Consider the following 17,189-nt stretch of genomic DNA (forward strand, 5'->3'; position numbering starts at 1 on the left):
AGGGAGGGTCGAACAGACCTTTTTCACAGCAGACATTTTGACTTGTCCTAACAGAAAAAAAGCACAGGTGAAACAAATTTCTTTAACGATGGCTCAGCTCCATCAAGTGTCCCTGCACGCCCATGGAGAAACTGCGATTGTCAGCAATGACAGAGGAATCTTACGTTAATGTTTTGTTTGTTTTTCTATATACTTTGAAAGGTTTGTAACGGTCTGGCTCACCTGATGGTAACCAGAGCAGATGGCAGGTTTCAGTTGGGTGAGCCTGGGAAGTCACATGGTCATTGGAGTAGGCGACTGCTGTGAGGCTGCAGGTCTGAGCTGTTTTTCTCCCTCTTTTCTTCAATTTCAAGTTGTTTTTTCTTGCTGTTTCTTGGTCTGTGGTTTCCCTTTGTTTTCACTTTTGTAAATAGGTACCAGCATTTTTACATTTAATACTGCCTACAGTGCTGCATTGTCTCTTTTCCAGTGCCAATCAAAATCATAGCATTAGTGTCATTGCATTAAAATATATTTAACAATACATTAAATATATATCTATAGTCAGGTATTTTTTTCACAGGTATGTTGTGAATATAAATATTTAACATATGTATATTAAGTTGACAATAGTTTTCCAATAGCCTAATTACATTAAACTCAGATACTTTATTCAATTTCTTAACCTTTATTAGAATGGACTAGTCCCCATAGAAATACCAAAGTGATTTTACGGCCACCTCTGATAGCTGGCTCAACGTGTCTAATTGACTTTTAGTAAGATAATCTGGCCTGCAGGTTGCCCAGCTGGATACAGGAGAGCTCTCTAAGGCATGATGTAATGAATTCATTGTCACTGAACCAAGAGGAAGGATTATGTGTGTTATTTATTTTTTTAAATAGTGCCTCCAAGGAATTCCTGTTTCCACCTGTTCTTTCTTTTGTTTGGTTTGTTTATTTGTCAGCAGGACTATGCAAAAGCGACTGAACCAATTTGCTCTGAACTTGGTGGAGGGATGGGGCATGGGCCAGACAACAACGCAAAAAATTTTGGCCCAGATCTGGTTAAAAGGTCGGATCCAGGAATTTTTTATCACTTTTTTTCCCTCGGTGGAGGTATGCGCTCTACTGAGTGCCATTTTATTTTTTTCATGAAATTAAAAAAAAAAAAAAAAAAAAATCTGTTTTGGGCAATGTACAGATATGGAAACAAATGTTTTTGTAGGCTAAAATCTCGATCTTCAAAGTATCTATCTATAGCTCTGAGATAAAGAGTATTAAATACAATAGTTCCCTCTGAAATGAAGTGGAGTATAAGTTTAAAGTGGCAGAAACTGAAAATATCAAAATAAAATTACAAGTGAGTACAGTGGTTTAGTAAATGTACTTGGTTATTTTCCAGTACTGGGTTCCAAACAGGGTTATCTTAAAGCAGACAAAAATGGCTTTCTAAGGGGTTAATAGAAGACAGACTGCTGGGACATATCAAACAGCTATGAACAAATCTAAACGAAAGAAGAGTACAAACAAAGGCCATGCCATAAATCCCATTAACTTTGAGCTCACCTATACCACCCCTTATGCAACCTGCATTGTAAAAAAAAAAAAAAGACTTCTTTCAGATACTCAGTCACCACGTTTGAGTTCATGTAAAAAATGGTAAGCCTATGTTTCACGCATAGTGTTGGGCGCAAGAAAACTGTGCACTTAAAGAATTAACTACTGTTTAAATAAAAATAAAAATGAAACATGGTTTGATTGTAGTGATCAGATCCACGTGTTTAAAGTTGCCCCTGCTAAGCCTCGCCCCGCTCTGTAAACCGTGCGCTGTGATTGGCTCATTTTCCGGCACCTGCAGAACCTGATTGGACGGCGGCGGTGTTCTTCGGGCGTATGAGGATATAACAGTTGTTTTGCAACTGTCGCGCGGGCGTGAGGCTGATCCAGACATATTTACTCGTGAGATTGAGCGCTGTCCGGCCGGTTTCCTCTCCGTGTGGCCATAGTCGTAGAAAATGGCGAACGTCGACCTCGCTCAGGTTGGAAAGAACCTGCTGAAGAGCGCCGACACCGGGGAGGTAAGAGGTACTGTAAGGCCGAGCTGTAGGGTCGACTCGCTCCCCTCAGAGGCCTGTGTTCCCTGCGGCGACCCCACTGTGTTAAACCTGCAATTAGCTCTCAGCATTGATATATAATGGTTGTGAAACGACGCCGCCGGTGTCACATAATGATGATCTGATGGGAATACACAGTTTGAACGCACTTATACAGATAACAGATCAAATTAGTACAAGCCACCTACACCCATTTCCCATATGTTACCTTTCTGTCACGTGGTTTGTGCATTGTGGGGGGTTTTTTTTGTGCTTTTTTTTTTTTTTTCCTTCCGTAGTCTCTTAATGTAGTAAACACATTATCTTTGGGTTTTGAAATGTTTATCAGACAAACCAAGACATTTGAAACCATCTTTGGCCCTGTAAGAAGGAATTGACATTTTTCACAATTTTCTGACATTTTATTGCCCGAATGATTGAGAAATAATCAACAGATCAATCGATAATAAAAAATGATCCCTAGTTGCAGCCCCTAGTTTTGTGTTTTTTCCTCCCCTCTGCGTTTCAGAGTGTGGTGCTTCAGTCTCTGTGGCAGGACCAGCCCGTTGTCTTGTTCTTCCTGCGCAGGTTTGGCTGTCAGGTGTGTCGGTGGATGGCATCAGAGGTCAGCAAACTGGAGCCAGACCTGAGAGCCAGCGGTGTAGCGCTGGTGGGCGTCGGACCAGAGGAAGTGGGGCTGCAGGAGTTCAAGGAGAGAGGGTTTTTTAAAGGATGTAAGCAATACTTACACTTCTCATGCAAATGATTTTTGTCTTGTGTTCCAATCTTAATAAATGAAAAATATGTGGACCTTTTTAAAATTATGGCAAACACATCCTGACACACAGGGCTGCATTGGCAAATTACGTTGACTAAAACTATTTGCATACTACTATTCAGAAATGAAAAGATCAAAATCCATTTATTTAGTTTTCTTCCTTTTTCTGGAAGCTTTAAAACAAGCAAATCTGTGTTAGGTTGTGTTTTTACTTTTTATACACAGCTTCCACTCTGCTGTAACAACCAGTGTTATAACTTTGTCAACCTTGCACAACCAAAGTTATGTAACAGCTGCCAGGATTCTGACATGGTGACTGAGCCCATCACTCTTGTGTAGGATTGTGACTAATCATCTGTCGTCGTCTTTTAGCCATTTATGTGGATGAACCAAAGAAAACCTACAAGGATTTGGGCTTCAAAAGGTAGGTAGAGTAAATCGATGTTGCCCCACATGTAGTAGAGAAGCTCTTTAATTTATATGAATCACAGGTTGCTTTGCCCATGATGTGATAAGGTTTAACCATTTTAGTTATATTCTTTAGAGCTGCAACAATTATTGGATTCATAGATTAGTCGATCAACAGAAAATAAATCAGCAAATGAGTTGCTTTGTTTTTAGTAACTTTTCAAGCAAAAAAAGCAATTTGTTTTCTGATGTTAGATTTAGATGCTTTTCTTTGTCTTATGTGATGGGAAACTGAGTATCTTTGGGTTTTGGACTATCTTATATTTTATAGTCCAAGAAAGTTGATAATGAACATAAGTTGTTAATTGCAGCACTAATAGACTTAATTCTAAAGTGGCAGATGAACTTTGACTCTGATTAGCTGCTTTGTGATGATCTTTAAACTTTTTTTCCCACTCAGGTACACAGCCTTAAGCGTGGTTCCTGCTGCTCTGGGGAAGAAAGTACGAGATGTAGCTGCAAAGGTAGAGATCCTCATGCTTCATACTGTGTGCCCTGTGTTCACGGGAGCCAGGGTAAAATTTGACTGACTGCCTCTGTCTGCATGTTGTTTCTGCTGTTCTCAGGCCAATGCTGAAGGAATCCAGGGAAACTTCTCAGGCGATCTGCTGCAGAGTGGAGGCATGCTCATTGTGGCCAAAGGTACAATTAATATACACCACGAGGGGATATTAAAAGCATCTGCTTTCGTCATTCACTTTCACAAGACAATGATGGTTTAAAAGAACCTAATGAGCTTTGAGATTTCATCATGTAAATGACCTCGTAGCATATCACTGATAAGGGTGAAGTTTGCTCATTCATTTGAATGAAAGCAAAGAAATTATTAAAAATTGCAGTTTGAAAGTCTCTCCTCTAGGGGTCAATGGTGCATCACAACAACGTAGTGTGGTTAGAGGTTCATAATGACCTCTCAAACCACTTGCCCTTTAGATTGATGCTTCCCAAGGCTGCTGCCTTTTCATTGTTACTTTATTTCTTGTATACAAAAGCAGTGAAGGTTATTTAAACCAACTCTTAAAGTTTACAAATGATACTACTGGATGGGGTCACAGGATAGGGGTAATTAATCTGCATGTAGGAAAGTATCTTCTAACCTGGTGAATTAGCATAACCAAAATCAATTTAAAATAGACTGATCAAGGATTTTAGGAAGAGGATAATGAATATTACCACCATATTAAAATGGTGGTGAGGCAGTCAAACAGAAGATGGACTACAACTTTTTCATTTAGTTTTTAAGTGTGGTAGCAATGGATAGATGTGGTCTGAATACAGTGAGAAAGAAGGAGCCACAGTCCAGTTATTCAGGTCAATCACCAACAGTGTGCTGGGATTCGCTTGTATGGCATGGTATGGCAGCATGATCTACTGGAAAGGAATCAGCAGGAAGAAGTAGATTACATGTCGTCCTGTCCTGTCTGACTCATCAATTTAAAAATCTTGGCTCCACTAAAAGGTCTTACTAGGGAGAGTTCTCACCCAGCATTACTCCTTTTTTATGAGCACCTACCCACTTGAAGGAGATTTAAACTTAAATCTGAATGTTTCAGGAAGCAGTTTAGTTCTTTACTTCTCCACTATTAAATAGAAGCTTTGAAGTAAAGACGACCTGCATTGGATATTTTTTAGTTTTGCCACTTATTTTTCTTGTAGCACCTGGATGTGTAATCAGTGATAAACACTGAATAAAAACTTGTGCTTTCTATTACTGCTTTTATTGTGGTGTGTGTGTGTGTGTGTGTGTGTGTGTGTGTGTGTGTGTGTGTGTGTGTGTGTGTGTGTGTGTGTGTGTGTTTGTTTTTTTTTTTTTTTTTTTCTCCTCAGACTGAGTCATGAGTTCACCAAAGCAAATTCATAACAATCTTTACTTGTATGGGTTGAAGTCAACAAGCTGCTTGCTTTTCTTTGATACTTTCTGCATACGTTTTGCTCTCTAAAGGTGGAGAAAAGGTCCTACTGCACTTCATCCAGGATTCACCTGGAGACCACGTACCTCTGGAGGATATTTCCAAGGCTTTGGGTATCTCAGCCAAAGTAACAGCAGGAGAGAGGCCAGTGGTAAGACATCCCATAATAATGATGTCTTGTGATGGTACACATTATTGCCATTCTCCACTTCTCATATCCCCATTGTTTTTTTTTTTTTTTGGTTAAGTTCAGTTTTATTTATAGTGCCAAATCATAGCATACATAATCTCAAGGCAATTTACAGAGTAAGGTCAAGACCTTACAATATAAAAACCCAACAGTTCCCACCATGAGCAATCAGTTTGCAACAATGGAGAAGAGAAACTCTTTTAACCAGAAGAAACCTCCAACTGAACCAGACTCGGGGTGGGCGGCTGTCTGATCTGACCAGTTGGGTTGATAGGGGAGTAATGGGGGAGAGAGACCAGGAACAGTATGTATATGCTGTTGTATTCAAGCACTGTAGTGGCAGGTACAGATCCAGCAGCCCTGGAATCAGAGATACTTATAGTGTTTCATGGGAGTTTCCCCAGCAGCCTCAGCCTACAGCTGCATAACTAAGGGAAGTGTCAGGGCTCACCCGAGCCAGCCCTAACTTAAAGTTTTAAGCCTACCCTTAAACGTGGAGAGGGTGTCTGCCTCCCTTACCCAAACTGGAAAATTGTTCCACAGTAGAGGAGCCTGATAACTGAAGGCTGCCTCCCATTCTACTCTTGCAAACTCTAGTAACGAGTAAGATTGCATTTTGAGAACGAAATGTTCTATTGGGATAATAGGGTACTATGAGATTATGATATGATGGAGCTTGGTCATTATGGGTTTTGTATGAAAGGAGAGAAATTTTAAATTCTACTCTGGATATTCCAGGGAGCCAATGCAGCCAAGCTAACGCAGTACAAATATCATCTTTGTTTTTCCTGTCAGTACTCGCACTGCAAAATTTTTGATCAACTGGAGGCTTTTCAGAGTTACTGGGACATCCTGATTAAAGGAATTACAGTAGTCCAGTCTAGAGGTAACATACATGGAGTAGTTTTGTGTTTGTTTTTTTTTTTTTTTTTTTTTAGACACGATTTTTTTTCTAATTTTCACAGTATTGTGCAGGTGGAAGAAGGCTGTCCTTGAAGCTTTTTTTGTGTGATGCAAAGGACATATCCTGGTCAAAAATTACCCCAAGGTTCTTTACAGTAGAGCTGGAGGCCAAGGTAATTACATCCAAAGTAACTATATAATTAGAAAATGTTTTTCTGAGGCGTTTAAGGACAAGTACAGTAACTTCAGTTTTGTCTCTTTAGAAGTAAAACATTACAGGTCTTCCAGGCCTTTGTCTTTTTAAGAGACAGCTAAAGTTTGACTATCTGGTCAGTTTCATCTGGCTTCATATATAAATATAGCTGTCATCTTTGTAACAAAGGGAATTTAAGTGATACTTCCTAAAATATTGCCTAAAGGAGGCACACTGGTGAAAGGTATTGGTCTTAGCACAGAACCCTGTGCAACTCCACGACTAACTTTTTTTTTTTTTTTTTTTTTTGTGTGTGTGTGTGTGTGTGTGTGTGTGTGTGCATGGAAGAGTAATTGTTACCATGAACAAACTGGAATATATCCAATAAATGACTTAAATCAGCCTAGTGCTGTTCTTTTAATCCAAGTGACATGTTCCAGTCTCTGCAATAAAATCTTGTGTTCGATGTTGTCAAATGCTGCACTGAGATCTAGTAGGACAAGTATAGACAAGTCCATTGAGGCTATGAGAAGATCGTTGGTAACTATCACCAGTGCTGTTTCTGTGCTATGATTTACTATAAATCCTGACTGAAAATATTGAAAAATACCATTCCTATGCAAATAATCAAAACAATCGGTTTGCAACAGCTTTTTCAAGAATTTTAGAAATAAAAGGAAAGTTAGCTATAGGTCTTTGGTAGGCTAAAATATCTGGATACAGAGTAGGCTTTTTATGTAGCGGTTTAATTAGTGCAACCTTGAAAGCCTGCGATACGTAGCCTGTTAATAAAATGATCAGATCTAATATGTAAGTGTTAATTAAAGGTAAAGCATCCTTGAACAGCCTGGTTACAGTAGGGTCTAAAAGACAAGTTGATGGTTTAGAAGAAGAAACTGTTAAGTTAGCTCAAAGAGATCTATAGGAGAGAAGCAGTCTAAATACAAATCAGCCATCAGTCAATTCTAAGGCCACTTTACTGGACTGTACATCTGTGCTGGTTGTGGGAAGGAGTTACTTTTTTTTTTTTTTTTTTTTTTCTTTCTCTCTGATAGACCATTTTTTTCTTCAATAATTACAGGGGGCTGTTTTAGATGTTAGTATATTTCTTTCCAGCTTTCACAACTTCTGCCTTAAAGCCGTCCTCCATTGTCCTGACACATTGCATTGGAGTAAAGAACAATGGAACGCTTTCCTTTTTAAATATGGTTATAGCATTATCAGACAGTAGGTGTCTATCTGATAATGCTGTAACCAAATTTAAGGTTAATGTAAATCCATGTTTTTTTTTTTGTTTTTTTTTTTTCCCCCCCCAATTACAATTTAGTTTGAAATTGGAATTTGCTCCATTATTGTGAACTCAAATCTTAATAAAAAATAGTCAGACAAAAGATGGTTTTGGGAAATATTATTTTCCCCTCTTCAACTTCAACAATTTTTATTTTTTTTAACTGAATCATGAGTAAACTCAGCCACTTTAAGTGGTATATTGAAGGGTTAAAAAGAATAAAAGCAAATGTTATAATTGTGTTTATTGACGCACAAAGGACTGATCTATTCAGCACGTTGTTTTTTTTTTTTTTTTTTCTGCAAGCTCTTCTACGTCAATGGTGACACATGCATCAAAGTAGCGTCTTCAAACAGTTTCACGCTTATTACTCCATCTTCATGGTCTGTCAGTATGTGTTATAGGCCATGAACCCCCTTTTTTTTTTTTTTTTTTTTTAAACTGAGGGATCTCACGCTGAACCGAATGGTACTTGCTATGCTTTCCAAACACAGAGGCGTTATTATACATCTTCCATTATAGTATAAAATGGAAAAACCAGCGTTGGCAGTCTTACCCGAGATTTATGAAATATTTATCCTCATCACAAAGATCACCCTGTACTGTAACTCATACAGTACTTTAAAGGATTAAATGTCAAGTATATCATCGAGAAATTAAGTTTTAACATGGCACGATTACTTTAATTATTGTAAAAATTGAAAGTCGTTACACATAGCGCACACCAGTCATATTTAAATCACAATTTTTGGTATCTGAGATTTTCTCTGCAGTCCAGGAACAGAATCGACCTCGTTTTGAGTATCACAATGTGGCAGAAACGAGCACGAGTCACAAACCAGCTGACATGCTTGTGTGGAAGAGGCCCTGAAAAGACCCTGAGTCACAGACTGATCTGGGTAAAACCAGGGTTTTTGAGTGATTGACCAGTTTTGCATTCAGAAGTAAGGGTGTCTTGTTTAAGCATTTCCTGCTCAAATATGTGATACAGTATTTACTTCTTCAGAAGCTCTCTCATCTGTGAACCCCCCGCGGAATGACACATGTCTCAATTTCAGTACAGTGATTCTGATCTGAGACCCAACAAGATATGATTTGTAACATTCTCTCCGGAAACCCAAGGTGTCCTACAGATGGACCTTTTTCATAGAAATTGAAGTGCTCACCGAATACTTTTTTTTTTTTTTTTTTTTTTAAATCTGGAAGTAACTCGCAGATAAGTGGTTAAATAAGCAGCATAATACTGCTTAATACTCTCCAAGCGGACATATCCTGTATCCCTGGTTTGAATCTGGATCCTTTGCAGCATGTCATCAGTTTTTTTTCTTTTTTCTCATTCACATTTATGCCTTTCTACTGTGCGAAGACAAAATGCCCCCCCCCAAAAAAAAAATCCACTGCATTCTTTACATGTTCATTTTAACAGTAGAAAATTTGTCTATGATAACTCGAGCTCATTTAGTTATTTTTCTTTTGAGTAGTGGCTCAGTAAAATAAACTATTCAAAGAAAAAGTAAAATTTCAATAAATTATCTCTCATTTGCTTTCAGACATGTGGTCCATAGAAAACATAGCTGTGATTCAGTGATGGGCAATATGAATATATCTTTTGCCTGGTTTTACAACAGTTGATTTTTGCATTTTATAGTAAAACCTGTACAACAGTTACTTCATCACATGTATATAATACGCAGTAAGTTATATGCATTGTAATTTATCAGCATGAGCAATAAATTAAAGCAACTTTTCATGTCAATGATTATTTTCTCGATTGATCAATTAGGTTTGGTCTTTTAAATGTAAGAAAATGGTAAGAATTGTCAAAATTTCCCAGAGCCCAATAGGATGTCAACAAATTTTTTTTTTTTTTCTGAAAATTTAAATTACTTAACTGAGTAGCAAAATGGTTGATTCCTTTTTTGTTTATCGACTAATCGATTTATCAACTAATCGTTTCTGCACTACAATAACTATCAAGGCATCTGATATGATCAACTAATGCGGCGGAGAGCTGTGATCTCATTTATTTTAAACACTAACTGGAAAATACATGTGATGAAATTAATTGTGTGAATGAACGTGATCCATATATCTTTTCAGGCTGTGTTAAAATGAAGTGAAATAGCCCTTTTATGTCTGTCTAAAGAAATAAGAAATAGTGATTTCTGTTAAAAGCTATTGACCTGGTTTTGAAAGCTGTGGCCCAGAATCAGCTGAAAAGCTGCAGGATTTGTTGAATTTGAATAGAAGCATTTAAGTCAGTGATTAGCTGCTCTGCTCGGCTTTAAATATTTTCATGGTTGCATTCCAGCAGGTTCCAGTAGCAAACAATTACTCATGGTCATTAACAGGCCACAGGCAGTTTGTAAAATGGATTTTATCAACAGAAGATGGAGACTGGTTTACCTTTGGCCCTGTTATCAGTTGCTGAATTAGTGTACAAAAGCACAAGAAGACTGGGAAATGAAAATAGTCTTTAAATCAAACACTGTTCAAAGGCTCCCTTGGCTTTAACGCTCATGTTTTGCTGACATTGGCTTTACTTCCTCATTGTTTGGGGTCCCACAGACTAAACTGCTGCATGTGTGTAAAAAGTAATAACTGGAAAATCATAAAATAAAACACACACTAATTTGGGACCCTCAACAGGGAGGAATTGCCCGCCCATGATGCACCCCTCCGCCTCCCAAAACTAACTTTTAAAGTGTAAAAATTTAGACTGACTCTCAGTGTGCCCCTTAAAGTTTCACTGACAGCTGTTGATGTGATGTGCGAGTTTCGACTCCGAGGCATCGCTCAGCCAGAGCCAGTAGAAGCAGGGGTGCTGAGGGTGGTGTATTACTATTATTGTTGTTGTATTTTATTTGTCACATTACACCCCTCTCTCCGGTCCTTGTCATCCACAGTAGGCGTATCCTTCTCTATATTACTACGAGACGTGCGAGTTTTCCTGGTGGTTTCCTATATTCTGTGCTGCGTCCTGTAGTAATTTCTCTGTTAGCCTGTTGATCTGCTGTTGATTTCTTCCAAACGATGCCGTTTTTATACTTTAATATTGTTTTGCTGATTATAACGCCATGATGCTGTCGACATGTGATTTACTATGCTGCAAGGGAATTCTTATTCATGAAAGAGAAAATCATTTTATCCCTGAATTCTGAATTCCAGTGTTGTTGTGATGAAATGGAAATATCAACAGTATTTCCCATTGTCATTTTTAATTATCTGAATGGGGAAAAAAAAACAAATGCAAAATAAAACAAAATTAAAGTATGTAGTGAAAGTGAAGCTCTGTCAAACTTTTCCACACTAATCCGTAACTAAGGTGTTGTTAAATCTTTTTTTTAATTTATTTATTTTTTAAATCAGTATGTTCCAGTAAACTAGATTTGTGGCAGATTAGCTTTTCTGCCAGTAATTGGATTTACACCTGAAATGCCTATTGTGCATCAAACACCCTGTAAATACATCATTCTAGCTCATTATTTGCTATTTAACCTCTGTACCTTCTCTTGCAGTGCAATGATGATGTTTGTACACGATGACGACACCTAATGGTTCCTGAACAACACCAACACTTTGGAAAACTGAAATGGAGAAGTGGAATGTCATTAAATTGTTGAAGTGAACATAAAAATATTATCCATATTCCTAATTACTTGTAATTTCTTTATTTCTTTATAAATATTGTATGATTGTACTTTATCTACAGTGAAAGCTGCACTAACATTCTTTTTTATAATCATGACCTTTTAATTGTAATAAATCTCTTTAATTTTAAACTAAACTTACCACACAAATACTTATCGCAATGAATGTTTTTTGAAATTGGTAATTTATGAATTTGCATATATAACTCAGTTTACAAAATAAAATTTTTATGTATCTAATTGTAATACTTGGCTTCAGTCTTTTTTTTTTTCTTTTTTTTTAATAAATACTCTTAGACACGTTTTTTTTATTCATTGCATAATTACAAAATAACATTATGAATACGCTATACATATAAAGATGGTACAGAATATATATTTTTCTTTTCCAGTTTGTAAAAGGTGTTCCCTGTAAATACAAAAGTTTTTTTTTTTTTTTTTTTTTAAACAAAATAAAACCAGCAACAACGCAAGCTTAGTTTACCCCAGGTAGTAGTAGAGCACAATTACGGATTGATTTACATAATTTTGCCGTTTCGTCCATCTCATGTTATTTTTTTCCATATGTTGATCGCTTCTGTCCATTTTGACTGTTGTGTGTGTCTTGCGACCACTTTGTAATTAATTTTGGTCACTCTTAATATTAACAGATACTCATCTCTTTTGTCCACCATTTCTCTCTGCATTTTCCCCAAGTACAAAATCATAGGGAATGCTAAAGAACATTGAATCATGTGCTCATTTCTTTTTGTACGTCTTCCCAAAAGAGTTTTCACTCGGGGTCGGACCAGAGGATGTGGCTGAGACGGGCATGAGTTTCCACTTGATGAATCACCTCACTTGGTCTCCTCATGGATAGTGAGCAGTTTCGTGCAGACGTGAGCAGAGTTTTAATAAAGGTGAAGACGGGTCTAACTTTTTGACAGGAGAAAGTTATCCTGCCTAATTGCAAGATAAATTGTTTGTTTACTACGTTAATAATTAAAAGCTCCATCACAGGATCACACCCTTATTATTCTCTCCCTCCACTCCTCTTCCAACATTTCATCTGCACTTTTCATCCACCCAGTGTCAACTCTGCATCCATTTATTTAGAGGGTTAAAACTGAGGGTTAAAACTGAAAATGACTTGAGCCTGAAAGTTTATTCTTGACCTTAGAAATAGTATTTTGATAAAACAATCCCAACTGACTTGCGAGCCTATTCTGCAGCTTCCAACCATATCAGATGTTCTTCATCAGTGGATGGAGTTTGTTCAGTTGACATGGAGACAGATCTGTTGACATGGGAGCTCAGTGGCTGTTATGATTTGATCAATAGCACTTTTAAAACAACTCTTCTTTGTCACTCTGGAGTCCCAGAGTGACCCCCCACACCCTCCCTCTTCTGCCAACTGTAAAAACATGAGGGATGGAAATGTTCTGCTTGGGGGTTCTGTGGCAGCCAGTGCCACAGGAAAAAGGGAACTGGATGCAGATGTCCTGCAGTCAGACAAGGAAGTGAAACTGAAAAGAGTCTGGCTTCTACAACAGGACCATGATCCAAAGCAGACCTCAAAATCCACCATGAACGACTTCAAGAAACACAAGCTGAAGCTTTTGGAGCGGCCCTCACAGTCCCTTGGCTTGAGCAAAAATCTGTGGGCAGATCTTATAACATGTTCTGTGCGCAAGAAAGCCTAAAAATATCTCTCAACTTGAAGTAATCTGCAGGAAGAGTGGCTGAAAATTCTTAGTTGGCCACATAAACCATTTGCAAGCTGTGCCCAACGTTTTTACATGCCACAATTACTGTTTTTTTTTCCTGTTTTTTCAGGTCTTGAAATAAAAACTAAGTGCAGTTGCATTTAAAGAGAGCCTAATTTTATAATGTATCTTTGCTGCAGGGGTTGTATTTACTTTTTTACTGTAGAAATCCGCAAAATATTTCCAGGGGTGTCCAAACTTTTCCATACAACTGTATAAATGTAGATAAAGAAACAAAGCGAGCTGCCTGAAAGCAGTCAAAGTGAACCCGTTGCCTCATGAAAGAATCACCTGATTATCTGTAGACATTATAAAGATGCAGGTACATAAATCTCTGTATGTTTGTGAAACTCACCTTTAAAAGTTGCAGGTGCTGAAGTAGCCAAAGTGTATGGACAATTTGATCATCATACACAGGTGCATGATGAAGTCATGTGCGATAAAGCTATACTGATTCTGGTAGCAAAAGACCAAGGAGTGGATCACTGACACTTGGCTCTGGCTCTCTAGGGCTAAGTAGCCGTGAAGTCTGTTAAGTGTCTTGACCACCATCGAGGTCCAGTAGGTCTTGTCCGAAACTGGTGCAGCAGTAAATGTAACAGTTCACAGCTGAAAGCTATACCAGTAATGATATTTTACAATAGTGATTGCTAAGCATGAAGATAGGACTGTAGTGAACCAAAACAACTGAGAGGCCACCCTGATTCTCATTTACTGACTATAAACTGAATTAGCTTGAGCCTTGGTTCATATGCAGTAAGAAGACGCATGAAATCCAAAGTGATTTTAGGGCTAGGTAGAATTGTTAAGTAGATTTTATAGGGAGCTAAAATGTCAAAACCAATGAAAATCAAGCAAAAGGGAGAGATATAACATAAAGCACTTAATCCTTTTGCCTCTGCACTGGAGGAGAATGAATTATTTTTCCAGGTTTATATATAGATATACATTATAAATTAAAATTATACATATAAAGGAGAGACATGAGGTCATACCAGTTGAGACAGTCACTTTAATGGCAATAATTACAGATCTGAGTCACAAAAATAGCAGTTAGTCTAGATAATTACATAGCAGCAGGAACAATCATAAAACATCTTTAACATCTGAATTCTTGCAAAGCAACAATGTTATTCCATAAATATTCATGTAGATAAATAAACTCCTCTGATGGGTATACACTGTAGATGAGAACATATTCATATATAGCAAAATATGTAGTTTTACTTGACTGATCATTTCAAAACGACACAATTTCACCATGTCAGTAAATAAGAAATGTTCGCTTGCTTTACCTGATTTGAATCCTTAGTATGTAAATACTGGCGTATAGAACATCAAGTATCTACAGTAACACATTTTATATCATGTATCTTTTTTGCTCAGTTAATAATTTTGAGCTGTTCTACTAATTTTGAGGAAAATCATACAAACTATACAAGAGTCTACGCTGTTGCTCTTCAAACGGCTGCCCGGTGTTGCATCGTAGCTTATGATGTAGCCTCCAGCATTTCTTTGAGCGAGATATGATAAATGTGCCTTGTTGTTTAAAGGAATAGTTTGACATTTTGGAAAAGATACCTCTGGTGTAGAGTGAGATGAAAAGATTGATATCACTCTCATGTTTGTCTATTAAATTTAAGGCAACACCCAGCAGCTGGTTAGCTTAGCTTAGCACAGAGACTGAAAACAGGGAGAGGCAAGAAAAATCTGCCTTTCCAGCACCTCTAAAGCCGACTGATTAATACGTTACATCTCGTTTGTTTAATCTGTACAAAAATTAAAGTGTAAAACCGACAAGTTACTGGTCCCACGCATGAAGCAGCCTGGCATATCACGCCCCGTGAAATGGTGAATTGTCATTTTTACACTTTGGTTTTTGTAGAGATTAAACAAACAAGGTCATTTGTTTTAACTAATGAGCTTTAGAGATGTTTGTAGCCAGATTTTGTTACTGTTGGACACAGAACCAGACTACCCTTTTTTCCCCTGTTTTCAGGATTTATGCTAAGCTAAGCTAACCATATGTTGGCTGTAGCTTCATATTAAATGGATAAATATGAGAGGGGTATCAATTTTCTCATCCAACTCCCCGCTTGAAGGTGAAGAAGCATATTTCCCAAAATGTTGATCTTTTGCTTTAAGATGGCAGCACAGCACACTATCACCACTGACATTCACAGTCTTTCACTGTGTCTTCTCCCCCTGCTAAACACAACAGTATTTGCCAATATGTGAAGATTGAGAGACAGACTATTTATATGAGAATATAAAGCTTCAATATGCACATTCAATTCAGCAGCCTCTGTTGAGACCTAACAGTCATGTTCAGTTTACCAAGGCATCCTGAATGTGACCAACGACAAGCAAACATTCAAATCGGCTGTGTGTTGTTTGTGTTTTTTCTGCTGCGTTTGAAAGCTCTATTCAGCACAAAAACAGTGGCTTCCTGCAGCCAGTACCTCCAGCTTTGATTCTCCTGTCATTACGTGTTAATAAAGGTAGAAAATAACAGTCCTGGTCCTGGCCTTCTCTTTAATGACAAGCTCCATTCTTCAGTGTGTCTGCCTGCGGGCTCGTGGTACGGCTATCGTGGTCAGCACGCTAATGCACTCTGCACTTCATCCTTTCATCTTAGATGGCACTGATCAATGCTAGATCAGAAGGCAAAACCACTTCATCTGCAGCCTGTCCATGTGTGAGCGTAGACTATCTAAGGGGGTTTTCGTCTCTCTTCCCCTTTAGCATTTAATTGGCTATGCCCAAGAGGCTAAAAGTCTTGAAATCACTGCGTTCAAGTCACCTCTCAGGAGATTGAAAGGAAAGACCAGTTCTTCTGCAAATCCATCCATCTTTTTGGGTTAAATGTAAACGTGCACATAGCATACAAATAGATAGCAGTAATTAGAGTAATTAGAGTAATTGCAGGTATGTCTCGTATAACACATTGCACGTTAGGAGTTTGGATAGCTATGGATCAGCCCAGAATGAACAGAGTCTCTAAAAATCATGTAAGAGGTGGAATGTGAGGAAGCCGGGAAAAAAAAGGGGGAACATTCTGCAAACACACAACACAACCTACAGCATACCCATACCTGCATCTAAACTGATTAAACTCTGACATGGCAGTAACAGATAATGCTATAAAGTGATATACGTGGGTTTTTCACTCTGCCTCCAACAAGCGCTGGGTTTTTCTCACTTGCAGTATGGTTTCTTACAGCAAACCGTCATGACATATACGTAGATTCCTGCAGTGAGTACCGGGCAACGATCAGTTGCAGAATGTGATAGAGAAATGTAAAACAGCAAAAAGAGGTAAATAGCTTTGTAAATTTTAAATATTCATCCAGTCTGTAAGTGTAAAAATGTTGAGAGCCGCAGTGCTCTCAGAATGTTAATTGAAGGTTAAAGCTGCAAAGATTTAACAGTCTTAAAGTCTTAAGTAATTTGTTTCGTGTAACAGTGAATAACCAAACTCTGAGTGTGACTAATTCTATTGTAGCTTTACTTCAGCAAAGCCCCAAGCTTTCATTCATTTCATCCCGCATCAGTCGGAGTTTAATTGGTTCACTATTGTTCCTTCTAAAGTGGCACAATATCTTGAAAACAATACATGAGAGGAAAGACTCAGAGGCAACTCAGTGTCAGATGTTAATGGATAAATCACAAAGATCTGAATGAAAGATTTTTTTTTAAAAGGATTAATTCAAGAACGGGTGGTAAAGCATTTAAAGTCAGCCACAAGGTCTTCACAAGGTCTTATGATTTCTATGTAGCCTTTTCGTTCATGTACCCACTCGTCATCTGTTGTGGGACACAGAAAATTAAGAACAAGTGACCTACTCATCCAGAGACAATACTTCACACTTGAGAAGATACTCAAGCAAGTTTCTTTTTTATAGTATACAATATACTTCAAGTTTCAAAACTACGGCATAGTCCTGGACGTCATCCATTTTATAAACATCTACAGTACAGTGTATCCAAGT

The 17,189-nt window shown here is 37.9% G+C and overlaps 1 protein-coding gene across 13 annotated transcripts; it reads left to right on the plus strand.

Annotated features, from left to right (window-relative positions):
- The first annotated feature begins 100 nt into the window (after positions 1–100).
- Positions 101–11,457, plus strand: prxl2b (peroxiredoxin like 2B). 13 transcript variants are annotated; one of them, XM_040116473.1, is made up of 10 exons: positions 101–314; positions 945–1,051; positions 2,661–2,806; positions 3,223–3,274; positions 3,719–3,782; positions 3,885–3,960; positions 5,261–5,379; positions 6,214–6,304; positions 6,394–6,494; positions 6,863–7,519. In XM_040116473.1, the coding sequence occupies exons 2-10, from the start codon at positions 996–998 to the stop codon at positions 7,085–7,087; spliced, it is 930 nt and encodes a 309-aa protein (XP_039972407.1). In that variant the 5' UTR covers positions 101–314; positions 945–995; the 3' UTR covers positions 7,088–7,519. The 13 variants fall into 13 exon arrangements, 11 of the variants coding, with proteins under 11 accessions (XP_039972407.1, XP_039972406.1, XP_039972411.1 ...); XM_040116472.1 differs by having other exon boundaries at positions 948–1,051; XM_040116470.1 differs by lacking the exon at positions 945–1,051 and adding an exon at positions 1,838–2,057 and having other exon boundaries at positions 109–314; positions 2,602–2,806; positions 6,863–7,102.
- The last annotated feature ends 5,732 nt before the right edge of the window (positions 11,458–17,189 follow it).

The sequence above is a fragment of the Xiphias gladius genome, chromosome 21, assembly GCF_016859285.1.
Source record: "Xiphias gladius isolate SHS-SW01 ecotype Sanya breed wild chromosome 21, ASM1685928v1, whole genome shotgun sequence".
In the NCBI taxonomy this organism is placed as follows: Eukaryota; Metazoa; Chordata; class Actinopteri; order Istiophoriformes; family Xiphiidae; genus Xiphias; species Xiphias gladius.

Bases quoted from the DNA above. Each gene is read 5' to 3' on its own strand.
- prxl2b (XM_040116470.1), top strand. From the start codon at position 1,995: ATGGCGAACGTCGACCTCGCTCAGGTTGGAAAGAACCTGCTGAAGAGC. The intron at 2,807-3,222 runs GTAAGCAATACT...GTCGTCTTTTAG, and splicing joins GAGAGGGTTTTTTAAAGGAT to CCATTTATGTGGATGAACCA. The intron at 3,961-5,260 runs GTACAATTAATA...TGCTCTCTAAAG, and splicing joins CATGCTCATTGTGGCCAAAG to GTGGAGAAAAGGTCCTACTG.